General features: G+C 41.5%; 1 protein-coding gene across 4 annotated transcripts in view; it reads left to right on the top strand.

The window, feature by feature from the left end:
- Positions 1-24,348, top strand: part of LOC144596516 (tyrosine-protein phosphatase non-receptor type 14-like) — a 179,469-nt gene that overhangs the window by 115,605 nt on the left and 39,516 nt on the right. For all 4 annotated transcript variants that reach the window (XM_078404901.1, XM_078404902.1, XM_078404903.1 and 1 more), the window contains 2 exons: positions 8,343-8,440; positions 20,204-20,271. In XM_078404901.1, coding sequence (XP_078261027.1) covers positions 8,343-8,440; positions 20,204-20,271 — 166 coding nt within the window. The remainder of the gene's footprint in view (positions 1-8,342; positions 8,441-20,203; positions 20,272-24,348) is intronic.

The raw sequence follows: 24,348 nt of genomic DNA, 5'->3' as shown, positions 1-24,348 counted from the left end.
TTGAGGATGAAGTTTTGGGTGGATTTGGTGAGCGTTTTTGGACCAATGATGATGATTTCAGATTTGTTGCAGGTATGATAGCAATATTGGAAAGACATTTGGACAGATACATGGATAGAAAAGATTTAGAGGGTATGGGCCAAACACAGGCAAATGGGACTAGTGTAGATGAAGCATCTTGGTTGGCACAGTCGAGTTGGGCTGAAAGGCCCATTTCTGTGATATCTGACATTAATCAGTCCATGAAATGTGGTAGGTTTGCTGCATTGAATTAACATGCTGAATTAGCTGCCAGTATTTATTGATGCATGATAATCACTTTAAGGATGGCAGAATTAATGGGTATAATTTAAATATTCTAATGTTTAAATTTAAAAGTATGAAAATTTGAATGTTGACACTTTTGCATTGAAGATTAGATGATTGGGGAAATAGCTAAATGGTCCCTTTGACAAAAAACACAGAATATGGCACAGAAATGTGGCATATCGGCTCTAGATTAGGATTTTTTTTAAATGCCTTGCTCTCCAGTTGACTATTGTTGACAACAGGAGGTTCAGCTGCCATCCATTTTCTGGATTCTGATCTGAATGCTAAAATACATGTTCGCAGTTCGAAGTTAATCTGCTTCCATACCTCTCTGGGGTGCTGCTTGTTTTTTCAGTGCTGCCTGCTATATAAGGGCCTGTCCCACAGGCGATTTTAAGGCGACTGCCGGCGACTAGGCTGTCGCCGAATGTGCGGGGTGTCGCGGGCATGATCGTGAGGAGTCTTCAATGAATTGTAGCAGATCTCGGCGCGTCGCAGAAAAATTTTCCAGATAGAAATTTCTCGGCGACAGCTGGCTTGTCGCCAGGTCTCGTAGCTTATTGCGGGCGCTGTCACATGCTGTCCCCAGGCTTGCTAGGTGCTCGCAGATGCATTTAGAAGCACGTAATATTAAATTAAGAAAAGGCATTTGAAGATAACAGAAGATAGTTTTGTTTAACCAATTTATTTACCATCAGGACATTTGACAGGTAGATTGGAGGCGACAGTTTGACGGTCAGGTAAGCGTGGGAATTTCGCGATGTTTCCGAAGACGGTGTAATCTCGACCTGACTCGGCATTGTCGTGGTCATTGTCGTAGGGTAAAAGAAAATTTTGGCGATCTGCTACGACTTTGACAGTCGCCGGCAGTCGCCTAAAAAATCGCCTAAGTGGGACAGGCCCTTTAGAGACCCATGCGAATAATTCAACGATAGGATCTTTCTTCGAATAAATATTTAAATGGTTTAGAGAAAGTACTTTGTGACACCATCCAAAGTCAATTTTAAAAATAAATGCATTCAATTAAAGAAAACACTAATGCAACCTTAAATGGTTACATTCTTGTGAACATCAATCCATGTCCAGTAAATAGCTTAAAAGTGTTATTAGAAGTACAAAATTAAAGAGCTGATATCAGCAGAATAATGAATGCTGAAGGGCACTTTACTCTGTGGAGGAGCCTCCTAGCAGTTGACTCTTCATCTGTTTGCCATATGAGGAGCTTGAAGAGAGCCTTGTAATTACAGCTTTGTTCAGGCATGTTATCACAACCCTGGTAGTTATGTATGTAAACATTAACCAAGGGCATCATCCTTAAACCAAGATTCTGATTAGCAACTCAAACACGAGGGCATTGTCTGCGAGAATGTTTATTGTACATTTTAAATACTTTACATACTGTCTATTATGATGGCTACTTTTGACTTTATGAGTACACTTGGTATTTACTGGAATGATGCCTGCTAAGAGATTTCAATCTGCTTTTACAGGATGTAGGGCAATATACCTTATTTTTAGGATGCCTTTATTCGTAAGAATCAATTAGGATAATCGGTATATCATGCAAAATATTTTAAACAATGGAATCAACATCAAGAAGGGTCTCAACCTGAAATGTTACCCATTCCTTCTCTCCAGAGATGTTGCTTGTCCCGCTGAGTTACTCCAGCTTTTTGTGTCCATCTTCAAGCATCGTCATGATGAGTCATAATTTCCTCCAGTTTAACAAAGTGAACCCTAAACCTTCTGCCATTAGCAGCTGTCAAATTTCTGTATCTTTGACACCAATTGTGCTCTTTCCTTGAATTCCAAGCTACATCTAACCATTTGATTAAATAGACCCTACGTCTCCTATAGCTTCACTATAACTTATTGCTTTTAACTGTCTTCTGTGTTCATGCATTTCTCAACTCATTAATTCCTTAACTGTTGTGGATACTGCTGCCTCTTCGCACCACCGACGATGGAAATTTCAATCATTTGGACATTGTCTAGCCTAAATGCCACTGCAAGCCTCCTGCTTTTTCTGTCCCTGATTATATTCATCCGTGTTTACAAAGGAACTGCAGACGCTGGTTAAAACCGAAGGTAGACACAAAATGCTGGAGTGACTCAGTGGGACAGGCAGCATGTCTGGAGAGAAGGAATGGGTGACGTTTCGGGTCGGGTCTGAAGAAGGGTCTCGGCCCGAAATGTCATCCATTCTTTCTCTCCAGAGATGCTGCCTGCCCCGCTGAGTTACTCCAGCATTTTGTGTCTATATTCCTCCATGCCTTTGGCATGTCCCAGTTTTGTTGTTTGTTGATATTGATCTTGTGCGTTGTGTTCTAGGATACATTCTTTGCCAAAAGAGGCTTCGTAAACCCAATCTTTGTGAAAATTGTGCTGTAGATTCCCTTCAGGCTATTCCTTTAGTCCTACTAGTGCGGCAGCATGTTAGGTGCAAGTTATCCACAATTAATGCTCAACGTTAAAGGGTCCCAGAGTCACAAACTTGAAAGGTTAAACGTGTTTTTATGAATCTCGTGTGTCTTTACACATTGAAAGATTGGTACGTCATGACTTGTACATTCCCAGAGTGCCCTCAAACCGATTATTTTGAACAGAAAAACGGCACAATTTGCTGGAGTAACTCAGCGGGTCAGGCAGCTTTTATTCATGATAATTTGGTGCCCTTTTCTCCACTCAATAGACAATAGGTGCAGGAAGAGGCCATTCGGCCCTTCGAGCCAGCACCGCCATTCAATGTGATCATGGCTGATCATTCTCAATCAGTACCCCGTTCCTGCCTTCTCCCCATACCCCCTGACTCCGCTATCCTTAAGAGCTCTATCCAGCTCTCTCTTGAATGCATTCAGAGAATTGGCCTCCACTGCCTTCTGAGGCAGAGAATTCCACAGATTCACAACTCTCTGACTGAAAAAGTTTTTCCTCATCTCAGTTCTAAATGGTCTACCCCTTATTCTTAAACTGTGACATTTACTATGTAAAGCTGCATACATACATAGTAGTGTACAATGATATCAAATGCTGTGGAATATATCAGTATATCCCTGAGTGATGTTCTACCATGCATAATTGGTACACACAAACAAGTAGTGGAGCAGATCTTAATTAAACAGTTGAGCCTTGATCAGCAAGGCTGAAAGCTTCACATTTTATATGTTTCTGTTCTACCACCCCCTCCCCCCATACTTCTTTGGCCATGATCGCATAGGCTTTGGTGTTATGTAATGTGGATGGTAGCACCCTCAATTCTTTGCATCAAACTGTCACAGCTTCCCCTGTCTTCAAACCAGAACAGGGCTTTTTTGTAGTTATTTTTTAGAAAGATAGTATTCATTCTGACATATGGAAGGAATATTCTGTTTTAGTCATACAAAAGTCCAGAGTTGTTTGTGGAAGTATTGTTAATACAGGTTTCAATAAGACCCTTGGCGTAAATGTACAATGTTTACACAGCATTGTATGAACATGTCCTGTAGTGTTGGGAGTTCCTCCATTTAAGGTAAGGAACTCCACGTCACGTCTTATGTTAACCATATAATTGTCCAAAGTAATGTTTTTGTGAGCATCTGCTTTAGTTACACTGGCTTATCATAAGCTGATCGCAACTGGCTCTTTATAATCATTGAATTTACTAATTTTGTTTGTGAAAACTGGTGCCTTTTTCACATGTACATTCTCTTTGTATTTTGAAGTAGGTTTGTTTTACAGCCGAATGAAGTATAAGCAAAACTTTCTGACATTCATTTATCTAGACTGCACAGTGGCACAGCTGGTAGAGCAACTGTGCCACAGCGCCAGACACGTGGGTTCGATCCTGTGTGTGTGGAGTTTGCACGTTCTCCCTGTAACCACATTGGTGTCTTCTGGGTGCTTCGGTTTCCTCTCGCATCCCGAAGATGTGCGGTTTTGCAGGTTAATTGGCCTCTGGAAAACCCGTCTCTGGTAAGTAGGGAGTGGATGAGAAAGTGGGATAACATGGAAGTAACATAAATGGATGGACGGCCTGGACTTGGTGGGCAGAAGGGCCTGTTTCAATGCTAAACTCAACTAAACTCAATCTCCCCAGCAGCTGTTGAGTCGGATCTTGAATAGGCTATTTCATTATCCAGCAGATTATTAAGTTGACAATTCTCATCGTCTTGAAATTCCTTTTATATTGCCATCCTCTCAAGCCCCTCCATTCTGCACTGTTATTAGTAATCAGTTTTACCATATGATTTATGAACCCCAGTGGAAGTGCCTTCACCTCCCCAATTTACTCCTAGATCGCTTTTTATCGTTGGGGCGGCACGGTGGTGCAGTGGAGAGTTGTTGCCTTACAGCGCCATAGACCCGGGTTCGATCCTGACTATGGGGGCTCTGTGTAAGGTGTTTGTACGTGGTTCCTGTGACCGTGTGGGATTTCCCTGGGTGCTCTGGTTTATCATATCATATATCATATCATATATATACAGCCGGAAACAGGCCTTTTTTTCGGCCCTCCAAGTCCGTGCCGCCCAGTGATCCCCGTACATTAACACTATCCTACACCCACTAGGGACAATTTTTTACATCTACCCAGCCAATTAACCTACATACCTGTACGTCTTTGGAGTGTGGGAGGAAACCGAAGATCTCGGAGAAAACCCACGCAGGTCACGGGGAGAACGTACAAACTCCTTACAGTGCAGCACCCGTAGTCAGGATCGAACCTGAGTCTCCGGCGCTGCATTCGCTGTAAAGCAGCAACTCTACCGCTGCGCTACCGTGCCGCCCACTTTCCACCCACACTACAAAGATGTGCAGGTTTGAAGGTTAATTGGCTACGATAAAAAATGTAAATTGTCCCTAGTGTGTCGGATGGTGCTCGTGTATGGGTATCGCTGGCCAGTGTGGCCTCGGTGGGCCGAAGGGCCTGTTTCTCTATCTGTACCTCTATCTCTAAACTAAACTAAATCTTGCTGCATCATATGTGCTAACAGCTATGTTACTACCATTTCCATGGGGCTCTTGAACATATTGGAATGCTTTATTATAGGCGCTAATAAATCATTCTTTGTCATTCTATTCTTTTTTTTTTAAAGCCCCGTAAAGATTGAGATCTCCAGTTGCAAATTTCCCAAAGCACTGTTGTGAAATTTCTCTGTCTGATGCTACACTGTTGCAATGTCAGTGTGAGTTATTGCTCAGTCGCTTACCTGCATCTGTAACAGTCAACCCTTGCATGGATGGACATTGATTACAAGCCTCATGCTGCCAACTCTTGGGGCACACTTGGCTGTAAAACAAACCCATTTCAAAACACAAAGGCACCAATTTTTCCAAAATAAATTAGGAAATTCACTGACTATGAAGAGACAGCTTGCAAGCAGCAAAATGTAAGCCAGTGTACTTAAGTCAGATGCTCACAAATTTTACTGTCAACATATTCTATACTGTCGACCGGAAACATTCTATTGTTTACATCGGGCTCCATGATTTGGAGTTCCTTACCTTAAATGGGGGAACTCCAACACTCATAATGCCACTATGATGACAAGAGGAAGTCTTCCCAGAGGGGCACAACCACTTTGGCAACTGCTGGAAAATGGTGACCGCAGGATGCATACTTTTTAAGCAAGAGTGCAGTGTCGACCCAACCAGTTGGTGCTCCTGGCAGGAGGTTGCCAGGGATATTTCATACACAGTATTATTTACCCGACTGCTTCTAGAGATGCACTGTAGAAAGTATCCTATCGGGGCGCATCACAGCATGGTTTGGCAAAATCTTTGCCCAAAGCAGGAAGACATTGAGGAGAATCGAACATGTACCCCTGTCCTTCACACAAATCATCCCCCACACTCACCCATAAACTCCATCTACACTTCACACTGCCTCAGGAAAGCAGCCCACATGATCAAGGACCATTTTCATCCTGGTCATTCCCTCTTCTCTTTTCCATTGGGCAGAAGATACAAAAGCTTGAAAGTGTGTATCACCAGATTTAGGAACAACTTCTTCCCTGCTGTGATCAGACTACTGAATGGTCCTCCCATAAGCAAGGGTGTGGTCCTGATCTCCCAACCTCTTCATGGCTGATCTTGAATTGTTTTCCTGCTCTTTTCTGTAGCTGTAACTCTGTGGCATTATATTCTGCATTCTGGTACTTTTCTGTTTGCCAAACCTGCTGTACTTGATTGTACTCGTATATAGTACACTTTGACTGGATAGTACGCAAACAGAGCTTTTTGCTATTTCAATATACGTGACAATAATGAACCAATACCAATGGATACCTGCACTTTGGGAAAGTGAGTAAACTCCCATGCCCACCATACTTGTCCACTGGAGGATAAGTAGATACAGTCCTCTATCCTTGACGATGATATTGGGGTGATCAGCCTTTCAGCTTGAATCAGTTTAACTGTTATTTTTTGAGCCATAGTCATTGGTTTACATAATTTTACAAATGAAATTGGAGGTCAATTGAGACATTACTTGCCAGTCTTATTTATGATATTTGGATATTAGATGGAAATGAAACGATGGTGTTGCTTATTTTCATTGAGTTTCTAGATAGATTCACAGAGAGTAGAATGGAAGATTTACATTGAACCCTGTAGAAATATAATTTATTTTTATTAGCTGGGAAGAATCTCTTCCTGCACGATCTCAGTAAATGGAAGGCAGCCGTGTACTGAATATTTTACAGCGTGCAGTATTTATAATGGTGGTGTCATGTGGTTAGAAAACAGTCAATGCACTGATGTCAGGCTGTAGTACATGTGGTAACTCTTGGTAACAACTAGCTGTGAAAGCACATTTTTCCATTATGGCAGCATTTGTTCAGCAACAACCTGGTAAACGTGCTGTAGTAACACAGTGGGTCATTGTATGTGTATGAAGGAACTGCAGATGCTGGTTTACACCGAAGATAGACACAAAATGCTGGAGTAACTCAGCGGGACAGGCAGTATCTCTGGAGAGAAGGAAAGGGTGACGTTGACTGAAGAAGGGTCTCGACCCGAAACGTCACCCATTCCTTCTCTCCAGAGATGCTGCCTGACCCGCTGAGTTACTCCAGCATTTTGTGCCTATCTTAGGGTCATTGTATGATCCTGGAATGCTGACCTAAGCATAACCATAAATGTGCTAATAATTCACTGTAAAGCAACAGCTAATAAAAGAATTTCTCCAGTATCATATTAACATCTCCTGTGCAGTAAATATATATTGACAAAAAGGATGCTTGTTCAGTCAGCATCATTAGGCAGTAAATGAGTATGCAATAAACATCACTGGCTCTTTCCTCAGTGTTAAGATAATGATCTACAGTGAGATTAGCAACTGATCATATGATTATATTCTTATGGCATTAGCCCGAGCAAGGCATGATCTTCACCTTGAGACATGAGACTGCAGATTCTGGAATCTTATGCAAGCAAATAATGGGTGAAATGGTCGCGCAGCGGTAAAGTTGCTGCGTTACAGTGCCAGAGACCCGGGTTTGATCCTGACTACCGCTGCTTGTCTGTACGGAGTTTGTATGTTCTCCCCGTGACCTGTGTGGGTTTTCCCCAGGAGCTCCAGTTTCCTCCCACACCAAAGACGTACAGGTTTATATATTAATTGGCTTGGTAAAATTGTAAATTGTCCCTAGTGTGTGTAGGATAGTGTTAATGTGCGGAGATCACTGGTCAGCACAGACTTGGTGGGCCAAATGATCTGTTTCCTTGCTGTATGTCTAAATTAAACTAAAACTAAACTAAACTGCTGGAGGAACTCAGTAGGTTCGGCAGCATCTGTGGAGAGAAATGGACACTCAAATCAATCTTTTCATTTGCACCTTTAGTTAACAGATCTTGAAGGCTTCTTGCCATAAACTGTGGAAAGTACTACAGGGCAACCTGTTTGCTTGTTTTATTCTCTGTTGCCTAGTTTTATTTATTGTTCTGATATGATGATCTATATATTTTTTTTAACTATACAAAAAACAAAAAGAATTGGGTTATTTTTCAATTTCTTATTAGCACTTAACAATGATATTTTGTTTTCATAATTTCAGGTATCAGTATTACCTTCAAGTAAAGAAAGATATACTCGACGGACGTCTACCCTGTACATTGGAGCAAGGCATCAGGCTAGCTGGTTTAGCAGTGCAAGGTCAGTAGATGATTATAAGAATTTCTGCCTTTCCTTTTTATTGCACTAGTATTAAGGTTATGAATTTACTGATTTTCCTTGATTATATTTAGCTGTGTGTATGAGTTTACGGGTCTGTTAAAGTACAGCAAGTAAGAATTTTATTGTTCCATTATCAGTCCATATTGCAATTAAACACACAACTCCATCTTTGTTGGTTCCAAAAATGGTTTATTTTATTTTCAGAAATGAATACAACAGATTAATTTATTTCAAATATCTTGGAATGTAGTCACAAAACTCCCTTTCAAGTTATGTGTAGGAAGGAACTGCAACTTCCCTTTCAAGTTATCTGCATTATCTTTGAAGGGAAGAGGCGGGGGGGAACTTAGCTGTTGCTAAATACTGTTTTAATAAAAGCTGGAACTGACACTTGGGGCTGTATCTTTAAACCCTGAGAATGGTTGACCTGTGGTTGTGTCAGAGGTTAAAGTCTGAGCATTTCCTGAAAGGATTGAAAGCTCCTCAAGGCCACTCAAGTCTGGTTCCAATGCTGGCATTGGGAAACAGGTTGCACGTTAGATATTATAATAAGGTTATCTGTTTATTATGGCTATCATTCTGTTTCTAACCACTGATGACTAGGTTTGTGCAGGAAGGAACTGCAAATGCTCGTTTACACCAAAGATAGACACAAAATGCTGGAGTAACTCATTTCGGGTCTGAAGAAGGGTCTCGACCCGAAACTTCACCCATTCCCTCTATCCAGAGATGCTGCCTGTCCCGCTGAGTTCCTCCAGCATTTTGTGTCATCTTCGATGGCTAGGTTTCCCTAGCTTCGATGTTTGAGCCACTGGGTGGCAGTGATAGAGACAAGTCCAGGAGGATTTGAATGATGGGCATTTCCTTGGAGTAAATGGTGTCAGTCGACTGTTGAAGTGAGAGCTGGAAGTTGCCAATGAGTACCGTAGCCATTTGATTGGTGCATATTCCCAGAACCCATCCAGCGACTCCATCCATGCCGACTGCTTTCTGAGAGTTTACACTCGTGAAAGCAGATCTGACTTCTGCCACTGAGATGTATGGGTCAAAGACGATGTGGATTTGGACATGAATTCGTTTGATTGTTCAAAATGGGCACAAAAAGCATGAAATCTCATCTGTAGAGATGTGTTGTCAGCAAAGACCCTTCCAATCATGCCTTGTAGTCTCTGATTGTACTTGGGGTGTGCCGTTGTCGCCTGACATCCATCTGGTTGAATTGAGCCTCTGGACCATTCATCCAACAGAGCCATGTGATCTTCCAATATCACTCGAGAGAGAGAGAGAGAGAGAGAGCAGATGGGCTTAGTTTTAACAACTCTGCCGAATGACTGGACCTTTGATGGAGCAGTAACTTTGTCAGCACTACACCTAAGTGACTATCTAGCTGCAGGGATAATTAGCATTTCAACAGTCTTTTTAACACTGCAAAACACACATTCCAAGGCATATTAGTGAAGAGTTATCAAACATTGTAATCCTGAGGGGGGGGGGGGTCTTGATTATGTGGGAGTGGTGAGGATGCTTCATCTTATGTGGAATTAATTATCTCTGTTTAAAAATGAGGGGTCTCCCATTTAAAACAAATGAGGTGAATGTTTTATCTCAGAAAACTGTGATTCTGTGCAACTTGCTTCCTCAAAGTGTGATGGAAACATTTTTTTACATTTGAGGTAGTTGGATTCTTGATAAGAAAGACAGGGAAGTACAATAATGAAATGTGGAATTGAAGGTACAAACAGACATGCAAAACCTTATTGAATGACAGAACAGGCTTGAAGGATTTAATAGCATCTAATTCATAAATTTGCATGCATTTGTCCCCAAAGCCACATAGAGTGAATAACAGAATAACAGATATTTTACACACACCTTGAAGATGGCAAGAGGTGCAAAGAAGTTTAGAAATCTGTTCATTAAGGATCACATTTTGGATAATGGTTTTGTTTGGTTTCTTTGCTCACCTTATAAAGGTACTGCTGAAGGGATATGAAGTTAAAACTGAAAGCTCAATTTTCCAAACCACTTTCAAAGTTAGAGATTCTATACCAGGAGAGAAGTTTTGCTAAATTATTTTTTATAGCCTTGGTTTTCTAATGATAATCGGTAAAATGAATGGATTGCTATTGGTATTGGAATGTGTATGAAATTATGTTTCATGCCTTATCTATGTATTCCTTTATCTATAGAATCAATTACTTGTAAAATGCTGCAACTAAGACCTATTTCTTTATTTAAACTGTAAATTATCCCTGAAAATTATACTCGAAATACCAGTATATCAGATTTCAGATCTTTTAATACTTCACACTGAAATGGCTCATCTTTATTCATGATCATCAGTGGATGGTGACATTAGATATAATTATCCAACTGATCAAACACAAGCATTTTGGGGCAGAACTTGCTGGATAGTGAGCTGCAGTGCATACCGCCAGTGATTTACACAAAATGCTGGAGTAACTCAGCGGGACAGGCAGCCTGTCTGTCCTGCTGACTTACTCCAGCCTTTTGTGTCTATCTTTGGTTTAAACCAGCAACTGCAGTTCCAGTGTTTTAATTCCTCATTCAAGAATTCTGCTCCCATCGAGGCTGACATCAATGGATTTGTAATATTCCGATGTTAAGCACAATGTTTGAAAACCAAATCCAATTTATGTAAATTTATATTATATTATATTATATTATATTATATTATATTATATTATATTAAAAACTGCTTTGTGCTGCTGGTCATTACTATTATTTTACATGCCTGACAATAAAGAGAAGGAAAGATAAATGCCATATATCAGCACTTTATTGCTGATACTGGGATAGTTTGCTTTTTCAGAAATTAGTTTGCTTTTGATTGTCGTTCTATGCAATTCGCTTTCTGATTTCCTCAGCAGAAGTATAACTTGGTTTATTTTGCTGTTTCCAGTAAAACAAAGCCACATTTAGTCGGGCAAATGCTAAGTGCAGTCACACAAGATCTAGTCTCCAGACCTAATCTAAATAAAGTGAAACTCATAGGCAGCAAATGATAATTGAACCAATTAGGTTTGTTGGATGGATATTTTATAAATGCTAATGGAAATAGCCCTCAAATCCCACTGTTGTAACTATGCTCAGTCTTATTGTTGTTGCTAAAGATTTTAAAAAAACACAAAGCTCTCAGACTATAATTTAAGATTTGAGATATAGAGATACAGAAAATGTTGAAAATCTTCACAACTCGCGAAACATCTGTGGAGAGAGAAACAGAATTAACATTTCAAGTCAACCTCCTCATTGAAATGTGTAGGAAGGAACTGCAGATGCTGGCTTAAACTGAAGATAGACACGAAAAGCTGGAGTAACTCAGCGGGCCAGGCAGCATCTCTAGAGAGAAGGAATGGGTGACGTTTCGGGTCGAGACCCTTCTTCAGACTAGTCTCTCCAGAGATGCTGCCTGTCCCGCTGAGTTACTCCAGTTTTTTGTGTTCAACTCCTTATTGAAACTGGAAATATTAACTCCGTGGTTGACTGCCCTGCTTAGAGTCTCCTGCACTTCATGTTTTTATTTTAGAATTTCAACATTTGTACTTTCTTGCTTTTCCAAGATTTATTACTTGTTGATCAGGTTTAAAATGAGGCCCACAGAAATTTAGATAAAGAGTAAGAAAAAAAGAAACCAACATAATTTTCCCAATGGTGGTGAAGGAAAGAAAGTCAGGAGAGAGAAAAACAAGTATAAGAATGTGAATACAAATGCGTGTTCATGGGTGTACACCAAAAGTATTTTGATGATCAACCAATCAACAGTCCCTCCAGGTTTACAAAGAAAGAATACTATTTGGAATTAATGTGGAACATCCTAAATGTCCAATTATTAATATCCTGGTTATGTAATGAGATGAGATGAGAAAGTTTTTTTTCATACAGAGAGTGGTGAATCTGTGGAATTCTCTGCCACAGAAGGTAGTTGAGGCCAGTTCATTGGCTATATTTAAGAGGGAGTTAGATGTGGCCCTTGTGGCTAAAGGGATCGGGGGTATGGAGAGAAGGCAGGTACGGGATACTGAGTTGGATGATCAGCCATGATCATATTGAATGGCGGTGCAGGCTCGAAGGGCCGAATGGCCTACTCCTGCACCTATTTTCTATGTTTCTATGTAATCATAGATCGGTTAAGAGCCAAGGATTAATCTCATATCAACTGGCAGGCACAGTAAAATGTGTAAGAAGGAACTGCAGATGCTGGTTTAAATCGTAGATAGACACAAAAAGCTGGAGTAACAAGGCAGCATCTCTGGAGAGAAGGAATGGGTGACGTTTTGGGTCGAGACCCTTTTTCAGGCGAAACGTCATCGATTAGTCTGAAAAAGGGTCTCGACCCGAAACGTCACCCATTCATTCTCTCCAGAGATGCTGCCAGTCCCGCTGAGTTACTCCAGCTTTTTGAGCACCTGACCAAATCTCATTTGGTTATAATTGATTATATAATTTCCTCCACCCGGACCGTCAATCTTGCTCCTCACAATTATGCGCTCGGTCCTTTGCTCTATTCCCTGTATATCCATAAATGACTGTGGCCAAGTAGAGCCCCAACTCTATCTTTAAGTTCGCCAATGATACCACTGTTTTTTTTACCTCACTTTGTTAAGTGTCTGAGAAGATTTGCCATGGCCACAAGGACTCTTTCTAACTTCTGTAGCTGTGCAGTGGAGAGCATTTAGATGGGTGCATCTCAGCCTGGTAAGGCAGATGCTCTACTCTTCAACACTTGAAACTGCTGAGAGTGGTGATTTCTGCCCTGTTCATCACTAACATGCCACTTCTTTCCACCCGAAGATAGACACAAAATGCTGGAGTAACTCAGTGCGACAGGCAGCATCTCTGGAGAGAAGGAATGGGTGATGTTTCGGGTCGAGACTCTTCTTCAAGGTCCCTTCTTCAGTCTGAAGAAGGGTCTCGACCTGAAACGTCACCCATTCCATCCAGAGATACTGCCTGTCCCGCTGAGTTGCTCCAGCATTTTGTATCTATCTTCGGTATAAACCAGCATCCGCAGTTCCCTTGTATACACTTCTTTCCGTCCAGTCCATCTTCATGTTGCGTTGCATCAGGGAGGCTTGGGGCGTCGTCGAGGATGCCTGTCACCCTGGCCGTTTCCTTTTCTCTCTTCTGCCATCTGGGAGAAGATACAGGAGTTTGAAAGCTCAAACAGGAGCCTGAAAGAATAGCTTCTTCCGTAAGCTATCTGCCTCATAAACCAATTACCTCTTTCACACCCTGTTCCTGGTGCTGCGGTCACATACTCTTTCCTCATTTGGTCATTGTGTTATTGCACATTGCTATTTTTGTATACGTCTTCAGTTTGCCCTGCAATCCTTGTACCATTCTGCTGTTTTTACATTCATTGTTGTATTAATTGCATACTTATTGTATTTACTGTTTACCCTGAGTTTCATGCAAACTAGGAATTTCATTGTATTCTGGTATATATGGCAATAAACTAACCTGAATCAGCAAGTGTGTTACTCGTTGTGTCTTTGCATATGTTACTAAACAGTGAAAATTTGATACTCCATTCTGGTCCATGAGGGCTTGGCAATCATAAGTTGGCTGCTGCCTTCCTTCATAAGAGCAGTGCTTCAACTTTATAAGCATTTCCTTGCCTGTAAAGCTCTTTGAGTTATCCTGAAAGAGACTGGAAGAGTCCAAAGAAAAATTATATCCTCATTCTTTATTGCCGACTGCAATGAAGAATCTGGATTTCCTTGTTTAGAAACGCTCTCTCTTTTGTCCAGCGAAATGCCATTAGGGTGAATTGAATTCCTGGCACCTACAAAGTGTGAAATTGGCATATAGGTGTGAACTGAGATAGGAATGCACTGCAGCTGGGCTGTCTTCAGGAAATCCCAAGATCTAGTTTATAGTGTGTAACAAGAGCTGCATTTGTTGAGGTCATTTATACGACTCTCCTTAAAAGGATAGATTTGAAGTTGTTTTAAAATGTAATGTTGACAACAGTACCAAACCTGTTTGATGTTCATTTAAAGTTTACAACAAGTGCCTGGTAGAAATAACCAGAGTGATAATAATTATATTGCTTTGGCAATTTGTACTAATCTGAGAACAGAAATCTGAATAGACTATTCTACAAATGAATCTTTATGTTCTTTCTCTTTCACTCAAGTTTGGAATTCAGGCTTGAATTTTTCATGCACAGCACATCTTAATAAGTTTTTGTTTAAAAGTTGTGACAAGTATTTTGACAACTTTTTTGTAAACCAGCATCAGCTTTTCTTGTATCTCCTTTTGACAACTTTAGTCTGTTTACACAGAATGTTGATTGACACAAGACCTTTCCCTACTTGAGCGGCTTGTTATCAATTATAATTATTTTCATTTTATGTCCAAAATTAGGGTGGCAAAGTGGCACCATGTTAGAGCTGCTGCCTCACAGTGCCAGAGACCCAGGTTCAATCTTGACCTCGGGCACTGTCTGTGTGACGTTTATATCTTCTTCCTGTGAGCGCCTGGGTTTTTTCCAGGTTCTCCAGTTTCCTCCAACATTCCGAAGACGTGCAGGTTTGTAGGTTAATTGGCCTCTGTAAATTGCCCCTAGTGTGTGAAAGTGGGATAACATAGAACTAGTATATGGGTGATCGATGGTCAGCGTGGACTCTGTGGGCAGAAAGGCCTGTTACCACACTGTATATCTAAACTAAACTAAAGTTTAAAAAATAGATACACAATGCCAGAGTAACTCATCGGGTCAGACTACATCTCTGGAGAATATGGATAAGTGATGTTTCGAGTCGAGTCAGGAAGTTTGTCAACCTGAAACATCACCTATCCATGTTCTCCAGAGGTGCTGCCTGACCCACTCAGTTATTCCAGCACTTGGTGTCCTTTTTTGTAAACCAGCATCTGCACTTCCTTGTGTCTCCTTTTGACAACTTTAGTCTGGTTACGGAGAATGTTGATTGACACATGACCTTTTGCCTATTTATGCTGCTTGTTATCAATTAGAATTATTTTCATCTGATGTGTTAAAGTAGTTATTCCAAATACTTGAGCTGGTATGATACCTAGTCTTTTTATATAGAATCGCCAGTGTTTTAATTGGTGATACCTAGTCTTTTTATATAGAATCGACAGTGTTTTAATTGGTGATACCTAGTCTTTTTATATAGAATCGACAGTGTTTTAATTGGTGCTTAAATCCAACTATATAACATTCCATTGTAGCAGATAGTCAATAGTTTTAACCATTGAAATAAAGGCCACATAGTGATCGGTTTGCAACTTTGGTACAAAACACAAAAGCACACACACCACTTGAATATTGAGTATGGAACTGCATTTATGAAAATGTCAATTATTGACATTTCCATTTGTTAATTGTCAAAACTAACGATCAAACACCTATCCTTTAAAATCTTCTTTACTGGAACGTGTTCCATTGCCCTTTGTCCTTTGGTGATTCAAGTGCCCGTTTTGGCATGACTTAAATGCTGTGAGTATCTGCCAACACCACCCACTCAGCAGCGTGTACAAGATTCCAACCACACCCTAGGCAAAAAGAAAATCTTTCTCAGATCTCCTCTAAAAGCTTTACTTCTTATCCTAAATGTATGCTCTCTCGTTTTAGACGCCTGATCTGGGGAATGGTTTCTTACCATCTTCCCTTTCTATGCTCCCTGTAATTTGGTATATCTCTATTGGACCCCCCCTCCCCTCTGTCTCCTCTGCTCCAGGGTAAACAAAGCCAGCTTATCCAGTCTTGCCTTCTCTCTGAAGCATTCTATTCCAAGCAATGCCCTGCTGAACCTCTTATGCACTCTCCAGTATGTCTTTCCAATAGTACGACAAACAGAACCATACAAAATGCTCTAGCTGTGACCTAACCGACTTTAGGCCCCCTCAGTCATGGCTGACCATGGGTGATGCATCCTAGTTGTTGGCTGCTTGCTCCAAACCTTAGCTAGAGCAGCGTCGCTTGTGGCTGAAGAGACCAATGCGGGAGTGAGAGTGTCTGTCGCAAAGGTCACATTTGTGTGTGGTCTCTGGTCTGTTGAAGTTGATGCGCTCCTTTCTGCGTGCCCGCTTGTCTGCTGCTGCGTTCATCAGTTTCTCTTCCCCCATTTTGAGATGTTGGTTCAGGGTACCTCTCCACCTCTTACAGTCAGCGGCAAGGCTCGCCCAGGACTCCACATCGATGTCGAGTGCCTTCATATCTCTCTTGCCGACATCCTTGTAACGTAGCTGGGGGTGGCTGATGGTTCTCCTCACAGATCTCAGCTCTCCATAGAGGGTGTCTTTTGGGATACGGCCATCCTCCATGCGGTGGACAAGGCCCAGCCACCGCAGTCTGTGCTGCCTGAGTAGAGTGTACATACTCGGAAGGCCAGCGCCAGACAGAATCTCAGCGTTAGGCACTCTGTCTTGCCAGGATGTACCCAGGATATGGCGGATGCTTCTAAGGTGGAAGGTGTTGAGTCTTCTCTCCAGTCTGGCATATGTAGTCCATGTCTCACTGCTGTTCAGCATCGTGCAGTTGACACAGGCGTTGTAGACTGCTGTCTTTATCTTCACTGTCAGCTTTGGGTTGGTCCACACTCGAGTTGTAAGGCGAGCGAGAGTTGTAGCTGCCTTCTCGATCCTCCTGTCAATCTCTGTGTCCAAGGAGAGGTTGTCGGTGATGGTGGAGCCGAGGTACGTGAACTGATGGACGGCATCGAGTTCATAGTAGTCGATGGCGATGACAGGCTTGCCTTTGTATTCTACCCCAGGACGTTCATCTTCTTCAGGCTGATGGTCAGCTCAAAGTCCTTGCAAGCCCGATAGAAGCGGTCCATCAGTGACTGTAATTCCTGCTGGGTGTGGTACACAACTGCTGCGTCATCGGTGAACAACATGTCTCTGATGAGAGTTTCATGTACTTTTGTCCTGGCTCTGAGGCAGGTGAGGTTGAAGAGCCTGCCATCTGATCTAGTGTGCAGGTAGATCCCTTCTGTTGCGGTGCCGAAGGCATGTTTCAGGAGCAGAGCGAAGAAAATCCCAAAGTGTGGGAGCAAGGATGCAGACTTGTTTGACGCCACTGCAGATGTCGAAGGGCTCCGAGAAGATGCCATTGAACTGCACTGTCCCCTTCGTGTTGATGTAGAAGGATTCTATCATGCTCTGCCGTTTTGGTGGGTAGCCGTTCTTTGGGAGAGCCTTGAATAGGCCATCTCTGTTGTCGACTTTGGTACGAAACACAAAAGCACACACACCAATTGAATATTGAGTATGGAACTGCATTTATGAAAATGTCAATTATTGACATTTCCTTTGTTAATTGTCAAAGATAACGATCAAATACCTATCCTTTAAAATCTCCTTTACTGGAGCGTGTTCCATTGCCCTTTGTCCTTTGGTGATTCAAGTGCCCGTTTTGGCATGACTTAAATGTTGTGAGTATCTGCCAACACCACCCACTCAGCAGCGTGTTCAAGATTCCAACCACACCCTAGGCAAAAAGAAAATATTTCTCAGATCTCCTCCAAAAGCTTTACTTCTTATCCTAAATCTATGCTCTCGAGTTTTAGACGCCTGATCTGAGAATGGTTTCTTACCATCTTCTCTTTCTATGCTCCCTATAATTTGGTACGTCTCTATTAGATTCCTCCCCCCTCTTGTCTCCTCTGGTCCAGGGAAAACAAACCCAGCTTATCCAGTCTTGCCTTCTTACTGAAGCATTCTATTCCAGGCATTGTCTTGCTGAACCTCTTCTGCACTCTCTCCAGTATGTCTTTCCAATAGTACGACAAACAGAACCATACAAAATGCTCTAGCTGTGACCTAACCAATGTTTTATAAATGTATCAAGACCTTCCTAATCTAATATTCTATGCCTTGGCCAATGAAGTCTAGTATCCCAGATGCCATCTTCAACACCTTGGCAGCCCATGTCAAGAATCCTAAAATCTCTCTTCTTCAATATTTCAATTGCATTCAAGAGAGAGCTAGATAGAGCGCTTAAGGATAGCGGAGTCAGGGGGTATGGGGAGAAGGCAGGAACGGGGTACTGATTGAGAATGATCAGCCATGATCACATTGAATGGCGGTGATGACTCGAAGGGCCGAATGGCCTACTCCTGCACCTATTGTCTATTGTCTAATATTTGCTCGAGGCTCTGCCATTCCTTATGTATATCCAAACTTTAATAGTCTTTAAACTTTGGCGATACAGCGGGGAAACGAGCCTTTTGGACTACCGAGTCTGCGCCGACCAGCGATCACTCTGAACTAACACTATCCTACACACTAGGGACAATTTACAATTTTGCCCAAGCCAATTAATTTACAAACCTGTACGTCTTTGGAGTGTGGAAGGAAACCACAGCATCCGGGGAAACTTCACGTGATCACAGGGAAGAACATACATACTCCGTAAAGCCAGTACCCGTGGTCAGGATTGAATCTGGGTCTCAGGTGCTGTAACACAGCAACTCTACCGCTGCACCACTGTGCCGCTGTCCTGCCTAAGTTCTCCCTCAGTCTTACTCCAAAGACTTACACAGGACTGATAGCTCTCTTGCTTTTAATATCCTTATAAAATGCTTTGGGATTGAACTTTGAATTCACCAATTTCAATTAATACCTCCTCCCTCCCTGCATCTTTTTCCCTTTGCCCCCCAGACTCTCATTATCAAAACACTCACCCTATGACTCCTACTACTCTGCAAACCCACCCTCTGAGACTGGCTCGTCTTGCTCTTCACTATTTAGCCATCTCCCACAAGTAATCTCAGGACGGAGCCTGGCTGGGTTTTTGTCAGAATAGTAAATGTAGCATAGTTTAGATTTATTTCATGCTGCTTTTGTTGTAAAGGGCATGGATAGCACTGCGTGTTGTAGCTTTGTTGAGTTGCCACCTGCAGTCCCCTAGCCTTGAGGGTACAAACTGTGATAAGAGACAGTTCTGCTGCTGCTGGTAATTCTCATTCCCTCAAGGATGCCTGGTTTTGAGCTGCTGGATCTTTTCTGAAGTAATTTTACCATTTTACACCATGGTAATGAAGGCAAGCTTGTAGTGTGAAGACCCAGTGGTCTCTTGCACTGATGGACCTGCCACAAGTGAGTTGTTAAGGACAAAATCACTGTCACTTCCTGCTGCAGACTCAGTTTATCAACTATGTCCTTTGCTGATAGATTTTGAAGCCACCTACCTGAGAGTAAATCAATATTTCTAAAGATTCTTCAAGATAAAAGGGTATTGAAACGTCCTTTGAGGGAGGATGGATTGTGGTAACCAGCAGGACATTTTCTCACCTGCATTTCACCTAATGTTATAAGACTCATGGTGTCAAGGATCTTGAGTCCCATTTATATAGCAAGAACTTGCATTTTCTTCACCCATTCCTTCTCTCCAGAGATGCTGCCTGTCCCGCTGAGTTACTCCAGCATTTTGTGTCTATCTTTGATTTAAACCAGCGTCTGCAGTTCCTTCCTACACCTTATTAACTAGCACTTGGTTACCGTCACTAATTGGTAGCAATCACTGTTAGTTGCTGGTAGTCTTTGTAGTTATTGCTTTGTGTCCCAGTAACTTATGTTCTTATCATGCTAGTTATTAATATTGCTTGCACCTTCACCCCCACTGAAACATTTATTATTCATGTAATATTTGTGGATTAATTAGCATAAATTTTACATTTACCATTCATGCAATGGCATAGATTAACTGTGAGAATCACTTTTTGCCAATCTGTTCTCTCTCCGCAGCTGATTTTGGAGATTACGGGCAGTATGAGTCTCAGGAATTCCTCAGGGAATATGTCTTATTCCCAATGGTAAGTGTTGTGAAAATCACCAAATGAACCAGGTTGGTGATGTTATGTTGATCAAAAATTCTGGATGTGCTGGTCATTGCAAGAAGCATTTAGAAGTCCTTTCCTTGAGTAGCATTTTAAACTGAGCGAATCCGTGGTCCCTTTTACGGGTACCCGTCAGGAGCCTTGCTGTGGCATTTTGGACCAATTGCAGGCGGGACTGGGATGATTGGCAGATCCCAGTGTATAGGGAGTTGCAGTAGTCTAGGCGGGAGGAAATGAATGTGTGGATGATTTTTTCAATGTCGTCAAATTGGAGGAATGGTTTGATTTTAGCTATGGTACATCAAACAAAATGGACCTAATGCAGGCAAATGCGATTAGTGCAGGTGGACATTAAGGTCAGCATGGGCAAAATGGCAAAAGGACCTGATTCTGTGCTGTACCACTCTATGGCTATATATCAGAGTAGTAAAGCTTTGCCTGACTTTGGAGTATCTTTGTTGGTTAATATTATTGTTTATGGGACTATCATCATTGTATGCATTGAAAACTTCCAGCAGCATAAAAACCTAATGCAATCGAAGCCATTCCAAATGTTCACTCTCGGTGACTTGAGTAAGTAATCAAGTTCTACAATGTACAACATGACACAAAGACAGGTCACCGTGCTCAGCAGTCATAATACAGGGCTGGTATCTTGTCTTATGTGATAAAGCTTCAGGAGTTGATAGCTGCTCGGAAGGATCTGTCCTTATTCACCATGAGCACTGAACATGTATATTATGTGGTCATCTCACACTACGTGCACAGGAATTCACACTTGGACTAGTTCCTTACCTATGATATTTACAGGCATTAATATCACTAAGTCCCCCACAATCAACATCCTGAGGGTCACCTGGACTAATCACAAATACATTGGTGACAATAGTAGGACAGAAGATGGATATTCTGTGGTGAGTGACCAGCTTCCTGATACCCCAAGGCTTTTGGCCATTCACAATACATCCACTATAGTCTCCTTAGCCTTGAATGTGATTGAATACAATCCAATTGCCAGAATGAGTGCAGCTCCAACAACACTCAATACTCAAGAAGCTTGGCATCCTCCCAGAAAGTAGGACACTTGATTGCTACCCCATACATTTACACATATATTTATAAAAGGGTAGTTGAGATCTGGAATTAATTGTCTAAAGGGTAGCAGAAATAGAAAAAATAGGCAGAGCTCAGATGGCAAACATATGAAAATTATTGGAACTTCCATAATTGTCCAATGTCGTACAAGACATTTGTCGTACAAGACATTTGCTAGTTATGTATCATCAATAAATATTTTTGTGAGTTGCAATAGATTTTTTTAAATGCCATTTTAATTATGAGTTAATTTTTGATTGTCATGAAAATCTGCTTATTGTTGAAGCCTCCTAAGTCAGCAGATGCATTGCATTTAAGATAACTTTTGTTTACATAACTTTAAGACCGAAAGATTCCGCAGAGCTGAAATTTGAGAATCATAAGTTTAGGGGATGTCTGACATTGTAAATGTGTTGTGGAGATGTCAATGTTGACGATGAAGAGGAAGCCTGCAATTGATGAGTTAAAAAGGGCAGGAAAATATGGCCCATTTCCAGATAAGTATATTTGACCAGTCCACACCCTTTAAGCATGCACACACATGTGCCAATGTGCCCAGAAATGCTCATTGCTTTCAGGCTATGCTCTACAAACTCCATTATGTACTGTATAGACCCGTTGAGGTGAAAGGAACATTTAGAGTTTAGAGATACAACATGGAAACAGGCCTTTCAGCCCACTGAGTCCACATGGTCCATCTATCTCCCGTTCACACTCGTTCCATGTTATTCCACTTTCTCAAGTACTCACTACACACGAGGGACAATTTGTTACAGAGGCCATTTACAAAACCTACAAAACCGCACATCTTTGAGATGTGGGAGGAAATCTGAGTGCTCGGAGGAAAACCATGCAGTCACAGGGAGAACGAGCAAACTCCATACAGACAGCACCCGAGGTTGGGATTGAACCCGGGTTGCTGGGGCTGTGAGGCAACTGTGCCACTACCAACTGTGCCACTTGTTCTACTAAGAAATTAGGTTTTATGTGCTATTTGCATAGAACCATCAGAGACCATTGCAAATTCCAGCTACCTATGTGCAATATTTGTACGGAGTTTGTACGTTCTCCCCGTGACCTGCGTGGGTTTTCTCCGAGATCCTCGGTCTCCTCCCACACTCCAAAGACGTACAGGTATGTAGGTTAATTGGCTGGGTAAAATGTTTTTAAAAAATTGTCCCTAATGTGTGTAGGATAGTGTTAATGTGCGGGGGATCGCTGGGCGGCGCGGACTCGTTGGGCCGAAGGGCCTGTTTCCGCGCTGTATCTCTAAATCTAAAATCTACACAAACCTTTGCTCTAAATAGAACTAGCACCCTCTGCTGACTGGTTGGAGATAGAAGGGAGAGCAGAGAACTGTATTGTCACCATGTCTCATCTTGATTAAAGTAGAAGTAGAACTTCGGGGGTCATTTAAATTGTTTGTGCCAATTTCCCTTTTTCTTCATTAGTTTAATCTCCGCATTACATATAACAACACTGTAAATTTGTTGTTAGAACCAAGTCAAAGAAGTCCTTAATGTAAGTGAGGAATAGCACAACATTGAAATTAACCTGTTAAAGATGGCATGGTATGCCAAGTGGCATTTATGGTATTTTACTCTTCTATGATATGGCTATATGTAGTATGATACCATTTCCTATTGTGGTGAAAAATACATCAATATGAGCCCATCAATGTTATTAGTGCCGTGAACAAAACTGTTCGTAAAATGTTTGATGGAGAAAAAACAATCGCAAACACATTTTCCAGCAAGTGTGTGTTTTTATTAAGGTTCTTTTTCTATTTGGAAACTAATTATACCATGTTGAAGGTGGAGATAAATGGCAGCTGCCTTTTCTGGCACTCCTACCACCTTTAGTCATAAACTAAAGTGGAGTTTTTGCTCTCTTGTGCTTTCCAAAATACATTGCCATTCACAACATCTGAGCAACTCATTTCACACATGAAACTTTACATGTGTACAATTATTGCAAACACACTGTAGTATAAATAGAATGATTTATCAATATGAAAAACTTGCAAAATTCAGTGTAATATTAAAGACTGCACACTGTCTTGAGCTACTGAAAACTAAATAAGACATTTCTGTTCTGAGGTCCCATTAACTTTATGGGCCAGTTAGAGGAGATAAACACCAGCTGATGTCCCCAGTCTAGCGCTCTAGATCCTGCCTTTGATGCTTGTTTCTGTCAGTGAAATATGCTAAAACCTGATCAGAAATAATACAAAGGCAGCACTTCATGCCTGCAGGCAGCCTTACACCTGAAGGTTGCTATCTTTTGTTTCTGATTTCCAAGTCAAGGCACGACTGCTCATTTGAAGTTTTTTTTTGTGTTGAGTTCAAACACTCGATTCCTTTCAGGATTTTTTTCCTTCTTTAAATCAGAAGAACATCTTTTTGATTTTGCAGGTGCAGTTGATCTAAACAATCTGAAGCCATGTCTCCAATTAAGCCGATTGGTTAATTTCCCAACTGCAACCATTAAACCAGATTTTTTTGCTGTAAGAGCAGCTTGTATTATGTAAATATTTGGGGATGAGTTTCAAAGTTATTTGCAAGTCTGAATTGGGTGCATGCCATTGATGTCAAATTCACTTGAAAATATTTAACTTTTCTATTTCACTTGATTTATCAAACAAGTTAGTTGACCTTGTAACCCATGAACTAGAGCCTTGTAAAGGTTGTGAAGATTGAACTGGGAATTCATTGTGTTGCATAATTAACTCAACACAGCTGCAAGCTTTTTGTCACTGTTTAAGGCAATACACTGTCTAGTCTTGGGCAGGGCCATGACACACTGGTCAACCTAAGGAGTACCTTCAGCAACAGACTGGTTCCACCAAGAAGCAGCACAGAACGCCACAGGAAATCCTTTTTCCCTGTGGCTATCAAACTTTGAAACTCTATTCCCTTCTGTCGAGGGGTAGACTAACTCCCCCCCCGTCCCCCCTCC

Source organism: Rhinoraja longicauda, chromosome 9 (assembly GCF_053455715.1).
Source record: "Rhinoraja longicauda isolate Sanriku21f chromosome 9, sRhiLon1.1, whole genome shotgun sequence".
Taxonomy (NCBI): Eukaryota; Metazoa; Chordata; class Chondrichthyes; order Rajiformes; family Arhynchobatidae; genus Rhinoraja; species Rhinoraja longicauda.
The sequence above is the reverse complement of the archived record's forward strand: the minus strand, read 5'-3'. Positions and strand labels throughout refer to the sequence as shown.